At 44.6% G+C, this 21,520-nt stretch overlaps 1 protein-coding gene across 1 annotated transcript in view; it reads left to right on the forward strand.

Annotated features, from left to right (window-relative positions):
- Positions 1-18,642, forward strand: part of PPP2R2C (protein phosphatase 2 regulatory subunit Bgamma) — a 348,432-nt gene extending 329,790 nt beyond the window's left edge. The window contains exon 11 of the mRNA XM_090035561.1: positions 17,321-18,642. Within this exon, the coding sequence (XP_089891687.1) occupies positions 17,321-17,342 (22 nt within the window). The 3' untranslated portion in view covers positions 17,343-18,642. The remainder of the gene's footprint in view (positions 1-17,320) is intronic.
- Positions 18,643-21,520: the final 2,878 nt, after the last annotated feature.

Raw genomic sequence — 21,520 nt, forward strand, 5'->3', positions numbered from 1 at the left:
GACTAAGTGATGGTAAAGTTGGTAAATCTGATTGTTTTGAAAGCTGTTGTTCATGGCTGCATTCTTTGTGTTGCACAAGTTAGCTAACTGTTGTTGAATAAAAATATAAATATGTGAATACCAGCTTTTTTTCAATAAAATGACAGCAAAAATGCATAAAAATGACTTTGAGTTGTGCCTTGTTTTTAGAGATTGATTTTTTTTTTAATCATTTTTAAAATTCTGTTTAAAAGCAAAGAAAGGTGCAGCTAAATTATATAATAATACTACTCAGCACTTAGCATACATCATTCTCTGTAGATTTCAATGAGAATAATATGCCCTATTTAAAGATGCAGGAGATGATCTACAGAGGAGTGAAGTGATGATAAACAGTGGGTGCATCTACATAAAATGCTTTACTGTGCATTAGACTAATCTAATGTGCAGTAAAGCTTTACTGTCTACATGTGGGCAGCAATTACTGCACAGTAGATTAGTCTAATGTACCGTTTTCTAGTACCTGTACGTACAGGTACAAGAAATCAGTGCGTTAAACTAATGTGCCAAAGCTCATGTGAAGATGCTGACCAGGAGTAAATTGCTCCAGGTCAGCCTAGGCAACAGGAGGCCACAGGGGGCAGGGAGAGCTGTCGAGGTTCAGTGGGACACTGCCTCAGCCACATGGAGACTGGGATGGTCCCGATCTCCATGTGGCTGGAAGGCAGTTGCCTGGCAGCTGGGTCAGATCTCCTAGCCCTGTGGAGATTGGGATGACTCCTGATCTCCACAGGGCTGAGAAGCAGCTGCCCAACAGCTGGGAAAGGTCTCCCTGCCCCACGGAGATCAGGATGGGTCCAGATCTGTGGAGGCTGAACTGGGACAGCTCCCCCTGTCTTACGGGACTCCAGGCCTGCCCCTATCTCCCAATGGCTGGCAGGTAGCTGCCCATCAAGCTGGGACAGTTCCCCCTACCCTGTGCAGTTTGGAGCTGTGCTCCAGAACTGGGACAGCTAGAGGCTGGCACCAGGGGGACAGAAGAGGACAGGAGCAGCCCTGGACTGGGCTGTTTCTGTTGAGCACAATTTGCTTCCAACATGGGTGCATGTGTAAATGTGTCCAGGAGCAGTTTAATGAGCCTGAATTTTCTATGGAGAAAAATTGCACATGTAAATGCACCCAGTAAATGCAATAAGAGTGGCACAACAAGTCTCCCACTGTAATTTGAGTCCAGTGCATTCTCCACTGGACATACTCTGGTGTTACCCACTCTATAATCCACAGAAGCCCAATAATACTGTGCAGTAGCGTACTAACCCTGTTTCTTCTGTGACGTGCTACTGCACAGTATTATTAGGCTACAGTGCAGTAGCGTCACTAAAAAGGCATGCGCTAGTGCTACTGAGCAATAGCATCGGTTCCTGTGCTTTGATTATACAAGTACTAAACTTAATGCACAGTAACTGCAACACATTAATGAACATGTAGATGTGCCCAGTGTTTGTACCACTACTACCATTGTGCTAAAAGGAAGGGGAACCTTATTCAGTTTCTCCAAAGAAAAAAATGTATGTGCCTTCCCTCCAAGGAGGAGTTTAGGGTGTAAAGGAAACTGCCTGTCAGAGACCCCAACTCAGGCTCCTGATCACTGGAGTGGGGCAGGATTTCTGACACACTGTCTGACTCAGTGTTCCCTAGTGACTAGTTCTAGCATGCTGGCTACTCTGGATCCCATTGTAGGAATCCAACTCTCCCTGCACTCTGTTACTCTGTGATGCCCAGTGGGGCAGAAACTATCCCACTGTTGTTCATTCTTTTATCCAATGAATAATAAATGTAAGATGCAGAAAAACTATTGAGGCTCAGGGCCAAGAACTGAGGGCTTGATTCCTTTCAGGGCAGTGTCTGTCTCATTGAGCCACTCTTCCTCTAGCTTACTTTCTTTTTGGATCCATACATCTTTACCTCCTCTTCTTTATGATGGGCTACTTTCAAGATGAGGATTGGAGAATAGCTTGGGCTATCCCTAGGCCTGGTGGCTGGAGCACTTTGCTGAAACTTGGAGATGTAAGTTCAAGGCCTTCTAGGTGAGTGGGTTCAAAACCTAGGTCTCTTGTTCCCTGGGCTATTGCCCTAAGCACTGACCTATTGGATTAACAGGGTGGGACTCTGCCTTGCTCCCTCACTCACTAATTGCAATTTTTTAAACTAAAATTTGGGGGCTTTCTCAGTGTTAGACATGAGCCCAGGCAATTCTATTTTGCCACAGACCCTATGTGGTCCAAATGCAGCTCAGAAGGGACATGCAGGGTGAGCATAGCTATTCAAGTCAAACTGTGTATGTGCAAAAAAACCACTTAGGTAAATACCACTCAGGTGGGTAAAACGTGAAATAGAGTTTAGCCCTCAGCTTTGAAGCAGTTCTGGGCATGCTCACAAACAGCCCAGGGAACTTTTCTTTCAGCAATTTGGTATACAGGGACTTTAGGTACCTCTTTTAGGATGAATGTGCCTACAGTGCAATGAGGCATAATTTAGTTTTCCAGGTGTGCCCACTCTAGCCAATGAGCTACTATGCATGCAGTTTTATTCCCTGGTATTTTTTCTCCATGAAAGGGACTGACCTGTTTTAAGCATCTAACTCCAGGAGAGGGTCAGCAACTGAGACTCCTCAGCTAAAGTCAGTGCCCAATTACCTCGCCTTAGCATTTCTTACTGGCTAAGGTAGGCTGCTCTTCACTCAGCAAATTGGCTTGTGTGATTACCATTCTTACCACATGCATACAACGTGACAACAAAGGGCATGTCTACGCTATTAGTACGGTTCCTTCAATCAGTCTGAATCCCACGAGCTACCCTTTTCATATCTACCACTCCAGTGGCTTACCTTATTGCTACAAGTTAGGAACAGGAAGTTGTGGATTAGTGTGACTGCAGTCTGCGGTGGCCAGGTAAATTCCAAACACACCATGTGGAAATGCAGGATAGGCAGAGGCTTGCTCACAGGCCCTTATATTCTGCAGAGTTTCTGGAAGTTAGGTTGCAGGGTGGAATACAGGGGTCTTTGATGTAATGTGACTGACTGGCATGGCCAAGTCTTAAGACTGGCCCTGAGAAACAGGGTAGACATAGCCTAACTGTCCCAAGCCATCCCAGACGGAGCATCAATCAGCACCTAATCTTGGCCAGAATATCACACTGGATGGCAAGGGCATGAAGATTAACTGTTACAATGCTAGGTAATGCTGAAGTCCTGATATGAATTAGGCCCAGAGTGACATTTCTTCAAACAAAAAACTATTCTGCCTATGTTAGGCCTTGGTTGGGAGTAGTAAGAAAGAAGGACTGGACCAGGCATTGGTCTGCATGCAAGTTTTCTTTTGCTTTGCAAAGTGACTCGGCAGAATCCCAGACTTTGCACAGTTTAGTTTCATTGGGTTATCAAGTACAAATAGATACTGGTAGACTAGGTCCCAGCTGAAAACAAACACATGAACAAATGCATTAATATGCCTAATCCCCGTTGCTATTTCTCTCTTCAGCTCTAGTTCCCAGAAGTATGGACTTAAAAGCAGGTGGCATATACCATTGCTCTGGAAAATGTCAGTGATCTTATTTATTAGCTGCATTGGGTAATTTGTTTTAACTCTTTATGCGTCAGTGAAAAAATTACATTTGCAAAAGCCGTTTCCCTAGCTTCCATGCTAACTCCTACTACTATTGCCATCAGTGCAGCAATTCATACATTGATTTCAGTTTGAGCTGATGGGGAAAGTTAAGAAACCAAATTTCTAACTCTCCAAAATCGCTACTAAGGTGAATCATATTTCTGTGGAGAGAGCCAGTGAAAGGACTGCTGTGCATCATTAACATCATATACTCAGTCAGATATTATTGATTCCTACAATTATATCTGCTACCCATTTTCATCATCTCACTAATTGTGTCTTGTCGCTAAAATAAACTCAGGGCTTGAATCTGTTCATCTTCCAGAGGCCCAGAAGATTATTGCAAGCAAGGTTGTAAAATTGGGCCTGAGGCTGTTCAGGACAGGGCTTGGATTTGTTCTGTGAATCCTATACAATGCTCTTGATGTTGTATGCATGATCATTTATAGTACAATATGGAAATTCATAGTTTCATAGTTTCTAGGGTCGGAAGGGACCTGAGTAGATCATCAAGCCCAACCCCCTACTGTGGCAGGAAAGATTACTGGGGTCAAACGACCCCAGCAAGGTGTTCGTCTAATCTCCTCTTAAAGACCCCCAGGGTAGGAACGAGCACCGCTTCCCTTGGAAGTTGGTTCCAGATCCTAGCTGCCCTGACCGTGAAGTAGCGCCTCCTGATGTCTAGCCTAAATCTACCCTCTGCCAGCTTGTGACCGTTATTCCTGGTCACTCCTGGCAGTGCTCAGGGGAACGGGGACTCCCCCAATGCCTGCTGATCCCCCTGACTAGTTTGTAACAGGACACTAGATCCCCCCTCAGCCTTCTCTTGTGGAGGCTGAACAGGTTCAGGTCCCGTAGCCTCTCCTCATAGGGCCTGCCCTGCTGCCCCTGATCATGCGAGTGGCCCCCCTCCGGACCCTCTCCATGTTGTCCACATCCCTCTTGAAGTGCAGCGCCCAGAACTGGACGCATAACTCCAGCTCCGGCCTAACCAGTGCCACATAGCGGGGGAGGATCACCTCCTTGGAGCTGCTCGAGATGCATCTGTGGATCCATGACAAGGTGCGGTTGGCCTTCCTGACTGAGTCCCCACACTGCTGGCCCATGTTCATCTTGGAGTCAATGATAACTCCAAGACCCTTTTCCACCTCTGTACTGACAAGAAGGGAGTTCCCCAACCTGTAGGTATGGTGCTGGTTGTTCCTCCCCAGGTGCATCACTTTGCACTTGTCAGTGTTGAAGCCCATCCTATTCTCATCCGCCCACCCCTGTAACCTGTCTAGGTCTGATTGTAGCCTATTCCTTCCTTCTAGCGTGCCCACATCCCCCCACATCTTAGTGTCATCAGCAAATATTTTCTTTTGAGTTGTAAAAGTAATTCAGGAACAGAGAAACTTATTCCATTCTATTCTTTCTTTATTCCCTGGCATTGGGCCAGAATGTAGATTTGAGCACTTAGCATAGAAACAGACATCACCAAATGAAGTGGATCACTTGTGCCAGGATACATCCTGGCACAGCTGATCCGTTTCAGTGGACAGAACAAATATCACCCTTTCTTCTCCCTGTTGATGTTGCAGGACAATAGGTGATAGGTTTTTCCCTGGGTGCTTGAGGGATCCACTCCTGTGCATCCCAGGAATTCCTGCGCTGTCACGGAGATTCCTGGGGGCATGTCTCACTAAGTGAGGAAACCCCCACTTAAGGAGACACAGCCCCTGAGATCCCAAGAGCATGTTTCCATCAGCAGGGAAAGCTAGGCAGATGCTCCCAATCCTGTGCAGGAATTTCTTGGGGGAAGTGTACAGGGGAGAAGAGACAGACAGGATTTGGCCTCTAAAGCCCCTAGAGCACCTGCCTGCAGTGGCTGGAGGATGCAAGCAGCTCTGGGCTACCTGTGCTCTGAGGCCATAAAGTAGAGAGATATTTGCAACTAAAGAGCAGCACAACTGAATATCACACCTTCATTGTGGCCACATTTGTAGTACAAGGGGCGTGGACACCTGTTTTACTTGGTGTTTAAGCCATCATAAACACTTTTATGGTAGTGCAAAGATGGCAAAAGGCAGCAACTGTTTTTACCTTTAGGAAGCTCTACAATCTGTTCCTGCTGTGAAGGTATTTCAGGTAAGGAGTACCTGATCTAGGCATAAGTGTTTGGTCTTTTCTCCTCTAAAACAGTCTTCAAGGTTACAGATTAATTAATCAGCCTGGGTGTAGATAATCATTTGTCTTGTCATCTGTTAAGTGCAGGCAATCAATGAAAGGGACCATGTACTTTAACAGAGCACATTTGCATTAAAATTATTTTAATTACCACAATGAATATATATTGTATTGTTGCAACACTACTTCTAAAGGATCTACAAAAATTACTCTCTTGTAGACCTATGGTTTTAGCACTTTTCTAGAAAGCCACGGTCTTTGTTAAAAATAATTAATATCTAGATCGAGCAATAGTTTCCCATGAAAGATAACATGCATTTCTAAACCATCAACACGTATCAGATCAATCTGAATAGACTTTGTCAGAAACAAAGGTGCTTTGACTCAGAAAGGCAAATAAGGATTTTGGTTCCACATCTGAATCTTAACTGGTATAAAATGATGTAGCTGCAATGAGCAGTTCCAGCTACAGATCTGGCTCAAAATTCTTATTAAAACATCTGTTAGTGTGTTCTGGGGGTCAGTGGATTCCCCAGCTAGGAGGATGGGCTATTCTGGAAAGACTTTATGTAAACAGACAAAGATAGATTTAATCTGAGATCAGGCACTAATTGGGAAAAAGGGTTATGGTACTCCAGTTGGTGATCCATTTACAAAATAAGTCCCACCAACTAAGCCAACAAAATTAGACATCTCAGCAAGTTGCACAGACTGTCCTCATATATTCATTTGTGGGCCAGCAAATACCATGAATTTAGTTCCTTGGAGGGACTTGAGGTTACCCAACAACTCTGCTAACCTGAGCTGAGGTCTTTCTTGACTGAAGAGGATGCAGGGAACCAGTAGTTTCAGCCAATATCACCACTTACAATACCTAAAGGAGTAAATTATGCACATCTAACTGCCCCAGTCTCCCCTCTCTCACATGAGACAATGTTGACATTTAAAATATCGTCTTTGGCATCTCTGCTAACGCCTCGCAGATAAACAGGGCTACTGATCTCAGCAAACACATATAGATGTCTCTGCTTTGGTTGAATTCAGTTGACATTTTTTAGATTTTCTTTGCAACCTTAACAGCTTTTTTAAAAACAAACATGAAAGCAGAGATTCTGGAAAGCAAGATAACAGCTTGGGAGAAGTGCCAGCATACTGTACTGCCACATACCAGCTGAATCCTATTCCTTCTGGAATCCTTTGTGACACTTTATAAATAGTAAAAACACGAGGATTGAGATGCTCTGGAAATAATATAAATTCCAGGAAAGGATACCTACATATTGTGCCTGATCAAAGACAGGACTACATCCTAAATTAATGAGAATTGGTAATACTTATTTTTCCAGTCACTAATCATGTTGATATGTAACTGAGATTACATTTAAACAAATCAGAACTTCTGGGTACATTCACATGGTGCAATGCAGTACCATTCACAGATATCAAAACTCCTCCCCAGTCAAATACTTCTCTAAACCCACCTATACTAGTTCCACTGCCCATGCTAATTTGTTCAGAAATAGCTCAGTATCTCTCGTATGCTCATATGGCACTGCATTAGTCCATAGATGCATAGGTGCCTTCCACTGACCATAACCTTGGTGTCATCTTTAACTTACATGTCCCCTGCAACAAACAACAGCAAACCAAATCCTTGGGCGTATGTCAATGGAGGGTAGCTCTGCACTGTCAGACTATTCCTGAGTACTGGCTTTTCCATCTCCACTGGATTTCCTGAAATCCATCACTCATTGCACAAGGACCTTGGAGGCTGTTACCTACTAGATACAACAGAAGAATGAAGCCACCTGAGTTATAGAAGAGACAGAATTGTCCTTGCTCTTTTATCATTCCCTCCTATATTATATTACAATATACTATAATAATAGCTTTAATAATATACATGCTATAATAATTTTAATGGATAAAAATGGTACAAAGTCCTGCTTCCCCAAATATAGCAGAAACAAACAAGAACATGTAGATACCTGGCTCAGAAATTCCCTAGTGTGTCCCTCTTGTGAGCTCCGTGCCCAAGAAGTCTTGTCTTTTGCTTTCTTTTAGGATTATGGTCACAAACACTTCTTCACACTAATTCTAACATAGGTCTACAGTGCAGTTTACCAGGGTGATTTGAACCTGAGAGCTGAGTGAGCTTTCCCCCCTGCAAATCTTGTCCTCATGACAGGCAGTCCTCACTTCTTCTGTACTCTCCTGTGGGTTTCTAGAGAGACCTTGTGGTTATTTGTGCTGAGTTGCTTTAGATTTCTTTCCCTGTCAAATGAAGAACAGCAATCTTTCTTTCAGAAGGAATTGTGGGAAGTGGGGTGCAGGACTTTAGACACTCTAGTGATTTAACCTGCCTCCTCAGTACAAAGTAGACAAGTTCTATCCTGCACTGAAGTGAATCCTGTATGCTAGTCCATACCCACAGCTATGAAAACTAGCCTGAGCTTAAAATATCTCCAAAAATGGGTCAAGGGTTTTTCTATGTAGATAGTGAAAGGGTTGAACACAAATAAAAGCCTGGATTGACAATGCAGTGTAGACATGCCCCTGAAATGCACAGACTGCATAAACAATAGCATTTGCAATCAGAGAAATCCCTTTAGTCCACAAGCTTAGTTGCTCTGACTTGCTCTTTGGAAGTGATGGCTTGAAAATGGTATTTAAAGAGCTGTTTTCTGGGAATTGGTTTGGGGGGGGGGTATATACATGCATTAGAATGGTTCAGGATGGGCAGAAAGGGTTAATTGATTTCTAAAAGCCTGGGTCTCTCTCTCTCTCAGTTTTCTCAGCCTTCAGAAGCAGACAAGCTGTCTAACAAACAAGGACACAGCCTGAGAAACTGGGGGCACATACCACACCGTCCTATAACATGAAATAGTGGCACCAGCTCGCAAGGCCAAAGAGGGAGTTTGGGGGGGAGGGGCTGAAATTCCTATTTTGGGAAGGGTGTGCACGTGATGAGTTTGGAATATGCTATGAAACAGAATGTAGACAGTGTGACAACCTCAGAGACACTAATCAGATAGCCGCAGATGAAGAGACATCAGGGGTCATCAGGAGGGAAGGAGAATGCAAAAGCAGAGATTTAAGAGTAACAAAGGGTCCTCCTCCTCCTCCCCAGGAGGGTTCCTGTCCTTGTTCCCATCCCCTGGGAGGGGTCTCTGAGGCCACCATGAACAGAGGACACACCACCAGCCCATCTCATCCACTCCACTCTATGTGTGTGTGTGTGTGTGTGTGGGGCGGGGCTCAGCATCTCACCTTGAGGCTGCTGACATACTGACATCTGACACCTAAGAAAGCCTTCAGAGTGAAGAAAGCGTCCTGGCCAGACATTTCTTGACTCTGATGACAGTTCTAGGATTAGTAGATATATAGAATTGCTTGATTGCTTGTATAGTTTCTTTTCTGTTATCACTGTGAATCAATACATTTGTCTATTATTGAATGGAGAGGTTGTGGTCAGTCAGAGGGTGGGTCCCCCCTCCCCCTCTAGAAGAAAGCATCTGGGTCCTAAGTCCAGAGCTAACAGGAAGAAGCTATGGAACAGATAAACGCAAGAAGTCATTAGCACTTTAATGAGATTTGTTTGGCAAGGCAACACGTATGCTAAGGTGTCTGAGCTGAAAGAAGGAAGCTGTTCTAGATGATCTGCAGGGAGAGGGAGTGGAGTATCTTCAGAAAGGAGCAATGCAGTGAGGTATTAGTGCTAGCAGTTAAAAACTCAGGGCACAGACAGAAGTTACATTTGTTGTGCAATCAGCCCCCTGAAACCACTCTACAGCCATGCTCTGGCACATGCATGGCTGCAGAGCGTGGCTGATTGTGTGACAAATTAACCATCATCAAATGAGGGATCAAATGAAGGCACTCCACTTTGGAGTGCTTTAGGGAACTTCTGTTTCTTGGGGTCAATTGCGCGATTGGGATGCTATATACAAGAAGGGAGCAAAGCACAGGCTGGGGCTTGTTCAGCCTGAGCTGGAGGGGGAAGGGGGGCATGGATTGGAGCCGGGCAAACCCCATCCTTCAACTCTCCCTGCCATGGGTGACTGGTGCCTCCCGAGTCTATGTCCTCCAGTGGCCGATTGTCAAGCCTGGAACAACCAGCAGTGAAACTGGAAGTGCACTTGTGCTGGCACTTCCAGTTTCAGAGCTGGCGCTTTCAAAGGGCGCATGGCCAATCTCAGGGGGTGCACATGCACCCATGTGCATGCCCTACATATTGCCAATGCCCCCTGCAGACAGCACTAGAGCTTGGAGGGGAGGAGTGTAGGGATAGGGGAAAGAGGCTGCAGGCAGACTCCTCAGGCTCAATTAGCTCCAAAGTGCAGCTCAATTCCCCTACCTCCAAACCACAGGCAAATGTTTGTTGGGTCGGGAGAGCAGAGGGGGGCAGGGTGGTGCTCTAACTCATGGCGCTTTACGTAAAGCTAAGTGCCATGAATTAGAGCAGGGGCCTGCATGTCTGTCAGCTCCCTCAGTGACTCACAGAAGGTTTTTCATCTGGGTTGTGAGAAATGGGTTCAGATCTCTGATAAAGACTGGGGACTTGAATCTTTCTCTCAAATACCTTGAGTTAGGGGACTGTGTATTTCTCTATTGTTTCATGAATATTTTTAAAGGTCTCAGTTTCCTTCTAAGGAGGAAGGAAAACAGTTTCTGAAACCTCAGCTTTTGCTTGAAATGGAAGTCTTTTTTTCCTATGTGAAGGGAATAGATAGTGTATATATAATAATAATAAGCTCTAAGATATTATTATAGACATTCCACTGATCAGATTCATTTTGAAACTATTTATGAAAGAATTGTGTTTCTATGTGATGAACTGATTGAGTGGTTTTGTGTATTGCATGTGATGGTTGCCTCTCTAGCAGTTATAAATTAAAAATTTAACCAGTTAAACTGGATTTTTAAAGCATCTGTGGTTGCTAAGATACACTCATTCAGATCTGGTAAATCTTCCACTTGAAATACATTATATACTGGCAAATTAGACTTTTAGCTCTGGCAACACAGGAAAACATCCCCATCTCTGAAAATTGCCATGTAGCACACTCATTACTCCTGGTCAAGTGCCCAGTTCTGGATATTCATCAGGCTGTTAGACTCTACATATCATCACTGGAGCTATAAGCTTTTGGCTTGCTGAATTTGGGCAGATTCAAATCACTGCTTCTGGAATTAGATCTCTGGCACTCAGTCAAGGGGCATAGTCTTCATCTAAAATGTTCTGTTTAGAGATGGGCCCTCAGAACCCAACTACCTGCAAGCTACCTCCATAACTTAAGCACTCTCTTACCCAGAGTGTCAACTTCATGGGCACTCTGGTTTACAGTTTCTCTCTTCAGGCATATGTGGTAGTTAAAGCAAACAAACCCTGACTTTGCTATGATTTGTGAAGCATTCGTTTAGGTAAGGTGAGAAATACAGAGCTAAGCACAATAGAAAAACCTTCATGACAATCCATGACTAATGTTCCTTACTGTGTTTTATCAGTTCAGGGAACCTGGTTTTCTCTGTTTAAACATTGCAAATTCTCTGATAAAAAAAAATTGTGAATTCTCTGATTAAAACTCCCAAATCCAGGATTAAAATGAAAGGCCACTATACATATACAGGTATCAATGGAACACAATGTTTTATTGAAATATTTGCAGTTTTTAAGAAACTTGGAAGCCTACCAGTGCCTCATTTAGTCCCCATCCACACACCCCTGCCCTGCCCCTCACCCTCCCTGCTGGCTCTTCCCACAGCCTCCAACCCTTCCCCCCCACCAGTCTGACCGTCACCTGCACCTATACCTGGCCCACAGGGCCTCCCCCAACCCTACTGGAGCCCCCCAGCCCCATTGGACAGGGACCTCAGCACCCTGCAAGCTTTACTTACCATAAAGGCTTCAGGAGGGAAAGTGAGCCTGAGCCAACACCTGGCTGACTTGAGGGTCTCAGGCCCCACCCCTTCCCCTTCAGGACAGGGCTTAGGGTTTGCCATCCATTCTTGCAAGAAGCTCTTGCAGGCTGGAACTCTGCCAAACTGCAGAGAGCTCTTTGCAAAAGTGGAAAATTTGTGTGGTTCTCCATTAAAATGCAAAATCTGCTTTTTTCTTTGTTAAAAGGCAAAATCCATGTTTTTTCTGTTTTTCCATGGAAAACAGAAAACCAAGATCCCTGTTTATCATTCGTCCAGGGCTTTGAGACATTGCTCTTCCAAATCAGGGTTCTCTTCCTAGTCATGAAGTCTCTGACCTTTGCAGCAATCTTAAGCATATACAAAATGCCATACTGCATCAGACTATAAGTCTGTCTAGCCCCGTATTTGTCTTTCATAGTGACAGAGACTGAATGTTAAAGGAAAGAGTGTTTATGCTGGGCATATCCAGACTAATCTGTCCCCAGCTGCTCTCCCCTTACAGCTTCCAATATTCAAAGGACTAGGAAGTCCTACATGATATACTTCTAATTATCTTGCTTAATACCTACTGATGGATCTATTTTCCATCAATTTCAACTGTGCAAGACTCTGGTTAGATCAGAGTCTTACACAGCAAGCCATACGAGGAAAGGCTGAGCGATCTGGGACTCTTCAGCCAGAAGAAAAGAAGGCTGAGAGGGGACCTGTTAGCAGCTTACCACTACACTAGGGGAGTACATCAAGGGCTCGGTGAGCAACTGTTCACCAGGGCAACCAAGGGGAATACTAGAAGTAATGGCCACAAACTCCTGGAAAATGAATTTCGGTTTCAATATTAGGGAAAACTTCTTAACAATCAGGGTGTCCAGACTGTGGAAAAGGCTCCCGCCAGAGGTGGTGCAACCACCTACCCTGGAAATCTTCAAGAGGAAACTGGACAGTCACCTTACTGGGATCACTTGACCCCCAGTTATCTTTCCTGCTTGATGCAGGGTGCTGGACCCAGTGATCTTCTGAGGTCCCTTCCAGTCTCACAATCTATGAAAAAATTACCAGCCTCCACAACACTTTGTTAGGCTTATTGATATACCTTGTGGAATGAGTTTCATAGGTTAATTACACACTGGGTGCATCTACACTTGGATAACCAAGTACTAAATCAATGCGTAGTAACTGGTGCTACTGTGCAGCAGTGCTAGCATATGGGTTTTTACAGACACTAACTGTACAGTAGCCTAATGCTACTGCACAGTTGCGTATTAGCATGGGTTTTGCCTGGCACACTACTGTGCCATGTTATTAGGGTTACTGCACAGTTAACATCTCGTGTAGATGCACCCACTGTGTGAAAAAGAACTCCTTTTAGTCTGTTTTAAACATGCTGTCGAATAAAGCAAAAAAGTGTCATAAATCTCTGCTCAGGAGCAGACCAATCACCATATTTGGGGTCAGGAAGGATTTTTACCCCATGTTCAGATTGGTATGGACTGTTGGGGTTTTAGCCTTCCCCTGGCACGGGGGGCATGGCCTTCTTCCTGGGATCTCTCTGTTGTACATTAACAAACTTTGCCTCAGCAGGACATTTGCTGCCATGATCCCCCTGCTTTCCCTGTGGCAGGTTACAGTGTTATATCTTGGATTTTGTGTCAGGGTCAACTATGCAGTTTGGCTAAGATAATGGATTTGAATGGAATGGTTTGGATAGGAATGATACTGTCTTAGGCAAGGGGCTGGAATAGATTACTTGCCAAGGTCTCTTCCAGCCCTACTGCTCTATAACTGTATACTTCACTGCATGGGCAAATATAGAATTTTGAAAAGAAGGCTGCAGATGATTTGATGCATAATCACATACAACACATTTTTCTTCAGGTAAAAAGAAAGTAGAAGCTATGCTAATACACTAGGGGCCTGCGGCTGCATTTTCAGTTTAAGATTGAAGCAAAAGCACTTATAACATACTTGGAATGAATAAAAAACAATGTGCAGGGCTGTGAAATAGGAGCTTCAATACCAGGAGCAGCTAGCAGACAGCAGAATTGCAAAGGATAGCTAGATTGGTGGAACATCACGGAGATTAAAAAGAAGAGAAGGTCATTCACACCTGTGGAATGAAGAGTTTAGAAGATCTGTGAAGTTAATTTTAATGAGCTGTGAAGTCAATTTTTGAGGACAAATGCACAACCTAAGCCCCAAGTTTTTACTTGAGAAAAATTCCACAGTACAAGCTTTGTAGAATTTCCTTATCCCAAAAGACAGGTTTTTCTATGGGAAGGTCTGATCTGACTTGTGATACCTATCCCTTGCCATACTCCATGCAATAACAAGAATCAAACTCTGAATGCACAAGACACTTAATACTGCATAGACCAAGAGGTAACAATCAGTAGTCGTATATATGACTTTCATCCACAGGCCTCAATGGGCTTCAAAAATGTGGCTATCTTGCTCACCATTACTTCTAGATACACTATTTTGAAAAAAAGATATTATTTTAATACAAGAAACTGAAGGGTCCAGAAGTCCCTGAGCTAAGGGAAACTATCAATAAATAATGGCTACAAATAAAACCACTTTATAACAGAAAATAATGTAGAGAACCTGTATACAGTTAATTTTTCCATCTTTCAAGACATCTGTTTTAACAGCTGTATCTAGGCTGCAGTCAGAAGATCAGTTGTCCTGGCCTAAGGACTCTTCAAAATATAGGATTGAAACCTTTCCATGGAGACTCACTATTTAACGTACTGCAAATAAAAATCAATTGAGTAATTATTAGAAGTAGTGTTAGGAGAGAATTATGAATGATCTACTTCTGGAAAATCCCTTCATATATTTATAAACGGAAGGGCTGAAAAATCCATTTATGCCAAATCTATTTGCTAGGATTCATCATCTTTCCACTATTTATCTTCCTGAGGACTTAGAGATGCACAGTGGGTGTGTCTACACATGCAAATATTGTAGGGTGGGTTTACTGTAGAGTAAACCCACCCTGGGAGGTGTCTACATGTGTAGGGTGTGGGAACAGATTTACTGCTTCTGGCAGCAGTCTGTTCATGCCCACAGTGGCCCTGCACCAGTCCCCTGCAGCAGCCAGGCAGAGCTCTAGGCTCCCCCTGGGTGCTAAGCCGAGGCCTGGCAGGGAGCACAGGGCCAGGAGACATGCGTCTCCTGGTGGAGGGTGGGAGATTGCTCCCTGCCTCTGGAAGCTGCCTGCTGCTAGGATGGGCTCCACCACCAGAGCCCAGCTGGGGAAAATGTCCACTTGCCCCAGCAGCAGGGAACTCCAGGCACTGGCACCCCAATCAGGCTGCAGGGGCACCTCAATTGCCCAATCAGGGCACAAGGCTGGGACCTGACCCTGACCTGGACAGTTCCCAGCCAGCCCCAAAGCTGCACGTGGAAGTCTGCATGTACAGACTTCCATGCACAGCCTAGGGCTGGCCAGGAATTGTCTCAGTCAGATGCAGGGAGCTGCCAGCCCCTATTCCATGATCATGATCACAGAGCTGAGGCTGGAAACAGACTAGGAGATTGTTCCCAGCCCCGTGATTGTAGTGGGGGCTGGGAGATCATAGAAAATTAGGGTTGGAAGGGACCTCAGGAGGTCATCCAGTGCAACCCCCTACTCAAAGCAGGACCAGCCCCAATTAGATCATCCCAGCCAAAGCTTTGTCTAGATGGGTCTTAATAACCTCCAAGAATGGAGATTTGAACCTGCTTGGATAACTTGTTTCAGTGTTTTACTATTCTCCTAGTGAGAAAATTCTTCGTAATATCTAACCTAAACTTCCCTTGCTGCAACTTGAGACTGTTGCTCCTTGTTCTGTCATCTGTTACCACAGTCTTAGCTCCATCCTATTTGGAACCACCCTTCAGGTAGTTGAAGGCTGTTATTAAATCCCCTCCAAGTCTCCTCTTCTCTAGACTAAATAAGCCCAGTCCCCTCAGCCTCTCCTCATAAATAACGTGCCCCAGGTACCTCACCATTTTTGTCACCCTTCGCTGGGCTGTCTCCAATTTGTTCACATCCTTTTTGTAATGGCAGGCCCACAGCTGAACACAGTACTCCAGATGTGACTTCACCCATGCTGAATAGAGGGGAATAATCACTTCCCTTGACCTGCTGGCAACACACCTACCAATGCAGCTCAGTATGCTGTTAGCTTTCTTGGCAACAAGGGCACACTGCTGGCTCATATTCAGCTTATTTTCCACTGTGACCCCCCAGGTCCTTTTCTGCAGAGCTTCTGCCCAGCCAGTCAGCCCCCAGCCTATACTGGTGGATGAGATTCTTCCATCCTAAGTGCAGAACTTTGCACTTGTCCTTGTTGAACCTCATGAGTTGCCTTTTGGCCCAATCCTCCAATTTGTCTAGGTCACCAAACCCCAGCCCTACCCTCCAGCATATCTACTACTCCCCCCAGTTTGGTGTCGTCTGAAAACTTGTGTGGAACAATTATCTCCCAGCCCCCACTCTGTGATCAGGGGGAACTCCTTGCTGCCAGAGTAGGGGAACATTGCCCCCACCTCAGCAGTAGGCAGCTCCCGAGGGCAAGGAGCAATCTCCCATTCCTGCTGCCCAGCTGACTGGGAGAAAATTTTCTCCCAGTTGGCTGTCTATACACACGATACTGCACAGTAATTACTCCCAAGTAAATTTGCTACTTGTACTTACAGGTAGCAAATTTACCCATGAGTAGACCAAATGCAGTAACTGGCTACACATGTAGATGGTGATGCTTACTGTTTAGTAATCTGCTCTAATCTTGAGTAAGGCTTCTCATATAGACGTGCGCAGTGTGTACTGGATACGCCATCCATTAATCAGCATTTGCAGAACTATGCCAAATAAATCCATTTCTTAAAATATCTGTTTCCAAAATGTTCTTAATGCCATTTTAACCTAGTTTGTAGCCCCCAAAGCTCATGACATTGCAGCTTTTGCTCTGAAATACCAATATTTTGAAATTGTATGTGTAGTCAAAAAGGAAGCAGCACAAAGTTCAGGCTTTGACATTTTAAAAATAGAGCAGGGGTTGTCAAACAGGGCTATGCATACCCCCAGGGATACTTGAGAAGGCCCTAGGGGGGATGTGCGGGTGGGCGGAGATGGAGTGCTGCCATGCACCAATGCACCATCCCGCGCTTGTGCCACCCATTCACCCAGCTGAATGCAGGGGGGTGGGAGAAGCTCATCCAAGTCCGGCCTTGTGCCCCGCCACACCTGCTCCACATCTCTCTTTTCTTTACTTACCCTACAGTTGTAAGTATACTATGGGTGCAATATAACACTGATAAGAATCTTAGATCAGTTTTCAACTTTCACCCTGCGAAATATTTTGTTTTGTTATGCAGAATCTCCATAAGGTGAAAGTAAATCTGACTTTGTTATTAGTAGGCAACCATCAGTCCTCTGGGTCACACTGTACAGGTGCCTGATGAAGCTGTTTGTGGCTGACAAGGTGAATTTGAGAGCAATGCAGCTTGTTACAAGCTTCACAGATCCCTGTGTTGTCTGAGTCGGAGTTCAAATTTACAGCAGTCGGCTTATTTTTCTCTCTCTTTGCTTCCATCCCCAGGATTAAGGCTGCTTCATGTTGAGCTGTACCCAGTGCCAGATGTTCCCTCCAGATCCAATGGGATTCGACATGCTCCTCCCAGCTTTCTACATCGATGTTGAAAGACTTTATATCATTTTAGCACATATCATGGTACCACCAAAGATGGTGACCCCACTTTGTAGGGGTGTCTTGTACCTTACTATACAAAATATTCTTGGAGATATGGTATTCTCCCATTCCTGACATGGCTGATCCATCACAACCTCCTCTTCTGTATAGTGGTTTCTAGGTGTGTCAATCCTGTATACTCCAGTACCTCTGTGTTTAGTATTCTGTCTTCCCGCTTTATTTTCAGGATCTTATGTATACATTTCATGGTGAAGCTGTTCAGTCTTGATACATCTAGCATATGTAGTCCACACTGCTGAACTGTAAAGCAGGGATGACAACACACAAGTCTTGCAGATTGTCATCTTCACCTTAGCTGATAGTTTGCTGTTATTCCATGCATGTTTCTGTAATAGTCTGAAAGTTTTCACAGCTTTTCTGATTCTGTTAGATCAGCCTGAATGTCAAGATTCCTGATGGTCATAGAACCCAAATACCAAAAACAGTCAGACACCAAGAGACATCCTCCAGAGTGATGTCAGGTGTCGGTTCTTTCACCCCTTGGCACATGAGTGCAGTCTTCTTGAGACTAATTCCCATCCTAAAGCTCTTGTCCAATTCTGAAAATCTGCCCGAGAGAATTTGCAGGGAAGATTCACTGTGAACAATCAAAGCTGCATCATCTGCAAACAGGAAATCTCTCCAAGCCAGTTCTTTCACGTTGGTTTTTGAGCAAGCCTCCATCTAGTCTGGCTCAAGATAAATGTCATCACTGCTGTGTTTGAATGCATGAAGAAGCAGGAATGAAAAGTAGATGTTAAAAAACACAGTGGCCAAGATATACCAATTTCATGCCATTGTTAATGTCAAAAGCTCTTGATTCTTTGTTTTTATATGCTACTGTTGCCTTCATACCTTGATGTAATGAGCAAATGATGTTCAATAGTGTGGGGGGTCAACCCAGTTTCTTCAGAACAGTAAAAAGACACTGTCTGTTGACTGCATCAAATGCCTTTGTCAGATCGATGAAGGCTATGTACAGAGGTATTCATTTTCCTCTACACTTCTCTTTATTGTACTTGACTCCTAGGTAAAAAGTCGAGACATTACCTGCAAGAGAAATTGTATTGATTCACATGTCACTTTACTGTCCAAGGTTAATCTGAATGCTTGCTCTTGTGGACATCAGTGACCAATTTTATCAGACAGGAAAATAGAGTCAACCTTAACTTCACAACTACAGAGCCAGGTGACCTTTGTCTCCTCCAACCTATTTATATTTATTGGAAGAGGATGTAGTCTTGTAATTGGAATGTACTATTAAAAGTTATCAAAAACTTGCTGTATTTCTGGAAAAAAAAGTATTAGAACAGTGACACAGTTCATGGTAAATTGGGAGCTCTAATGTCAAGTACCTACTTTCTTAAAGTATTTGTTAGGCCTGTGTGAAGTGGCTAGTATTTGCTTCAGATTTGGATTCAGCCAACTTGGGGGACAGTGATTTGATCTGGTGATTTGAATTGCTGTCCTGAATTGATTCGCCCAGCCCACTCTCCTGGTCACCCAGCCCATCAATGGCTGCCCCGCCCAGCCCCAGCCTCCCAGCTCTTTAAAAAAAAAAGCCCAGCACTCACCAGCTGCTGCCAGGCAGGGGGGCAATCTCCGCTGCCCACCACTGCCGCACACTGTGTGGGTGGCTCAGCCAGGAGCCCCTATGCCCCACCCACTCTCCCAGCCCCAGCATCCTGGCTCTTTAAAAGAAAAAAAAAGCCCCCACTCACTGGCTCCTGCCAGGTGGGGAGGCGATCCCTGCTGGCCCCCACTGCCCTGTGTTGTGTGGGTGAGCTGTGTCACTAACCCCCGAAGGCCCAATGGCTGCTGCAGCACCTGGTGAGTGTAAAGGCTTTTTTTTTTTTTTAAAAGAGCCAGGACACTGGGGCTGGGAGAGCAGGCTAGGGATAAGGGCTTGTGGCAGAGCCCCCATGCAATATAGAGCAGTGGGGATCACCCCCCCGCATCCCCTGCCTGGCAGGAGCTAGTGAATGGGGGCTTTTTTTTTTAAAAGCTGGGGCCAGGTGGGGCAACCATGGGCAGAGCAGGAAGAGTAGGCGGGGGTTGGGGGTGCTCAGGAGGACTGAGGGAGCAGGCAGGGGATGAGGCCTGGTGGGGTTCCCTCATGGTCCCCTTTCCCCTTCTCCAGCCCCTCCTCCCCCCACTTACTGGCACAGTGTCCAGGTCCAGCTCCCTGTGCCGGCAAGCAGAGACTGCCCGAATCTCTGAAGCTCTCTGAATCTTTTCTGAATCGATTCAGAGAGCTTCAAATCGATTCAGACCTTCTTATTGGCCTCCTGATTCGATTCAGTTTCGGAGATTTGGCTGCCAAATCAGGCCAAATGTTCTCTGAATCTCATCAGCACCTTAAGCTTTGCACAGCCCTAGCATTTGTAAAGAATTTGGAGTCATCATTGACTCCAAGAAGAACATGGGCCGGCAGTGTGGGGATGCAGTCAGGAAGGCCAACCGTACCTTGTCATGCATTCACAGATGCATCTCAAGCAGGTCCAAGGAGGTGATCCTCTCCCTTTATGTGGCACTGGTCAGGCCGCAGCTGGAATACTGCATCTAGTTCTGGGCGCTGCACTTCAAGAGGTATGTGGACAACATGGAGAGGGTCCAGAGGAGGGCCACTTGCATGATCAGGGGGCAGCAGGGCAGGCCCTACGAGGAGAGGCTATGGGACCTGAACCTGTTCAGCCTCCACAAGAGAAGGCTGAGGGGGGATCTAGTGGCCTGATACAAACTAGTCAGGGGGGATCAGCAGGCACTGGGGGAGTCCCTGTTCCCCCGGGCTACATTTGAGCCATACTCCATTTCAGAACTGGGTTTGTAGACCACACTTTGGAAACTCTTAAAATAACATTTCCATTACCCAACCATTAATTGCTCAAAGCCATTTTTAGTTGTTATTTATTGCAGTTATAATTCTTCACCTAAGGCAATATAATAGATTGTTCTTGTGGAAACACTGCTGCTATCACAGGCACAGAATCTTTTTGAAATAGAGAGGGAGGAACAGCAGAAGGATGTAAAGAATAGCTTTGTTGAAATGTCTCCTTTAAAGAAAAGAATTTGGTTAAAATAGGTTGAAGTCAGATCCATATTTCGGTTCCAACCCCCTCAAAGTTTCTGTGGACTGGAATCCAGAGTTTTAGTTCAGTCCAATCTTTTTTTCACAGTGACACTAAACTCTTGCTGCCAATGACTGCTATCTCCTACAGTCAACAGCAACATTTGCAAGGCCCTTTGTGCTACTGAACTTGCTACTATTGACAGAAAATACTGTCTATGAGCTTCAAATCAATGCGAAACAGAAGCAAATGGCAGTGATGAGACACCTGCTACATATCTCCATTTTACTTGCAATATACTTCATCAAATGTGTACTCTGAGCTCTGCCATTCAGATTCTTTGCCTAACATGATATTGCCATGCAAAATATATTGCATAGAGGGGCTTTGGAAAATGTAACAGACATTTAAAGTAAGAGATGGTCTCCCATTTTTCTCTACAAAAGTAGAATCTACCTTATTTGCACCAAAGTGACCTGGATTCTGTACAGGCCTTTGTTATTCTGGTGTTCAGATTCAAGTTCGATTAAGTGCAAACAGTCTGTTGCGTACAAAACAAGGGACAGAAGAGCAACATAGTCCCTGACAGGAGAGCCATCAGGGTTGCAATTCAAGTTAATTATTGTTTGTTAGTGTTGTAAATGTTAAAATCTACATTAAAATTATGTTAATGGGGAGAGAAATCTCTTAAAAAAAGCAGCTGTACTGCAAAGTATCAGGACAGCACATCTAATACAGCCCCAGTGTGCCCAACTACAGCATGTACTCTATTGCACATGTTGCTAATTCATTCTTATATGAACCTCCATTACAGAATCAAGCAAAGACTTATTTCATTATAATGGCCTGCCTGAATATTTAAATAGACATCACAAACCCTATTTTCTTAATCAGCCTCATGGTATTCTTTGTAAAGAGCTAAGAAATAGTTCAAATTTCTCCTATTTGTCTACAAGGCCTTGGTTACATACCCTCTAAATCA

The sequence above is a fragment of the Crocodylus siamensis genome, chromosome 2 (assembly GCF_052110815.1).
Source record: "Crocodylus siamensis isolate JL-2025a chromosome 2, ASM5211081v1, whole genome shotgun sequence".
NCBI classification, from domain to species: domain Eukaryota; kingdom Metazoa; phylum Chordata; order Crocodylia; family Crocodylidae; genus Crocodylus; species Crocodylus siamensis.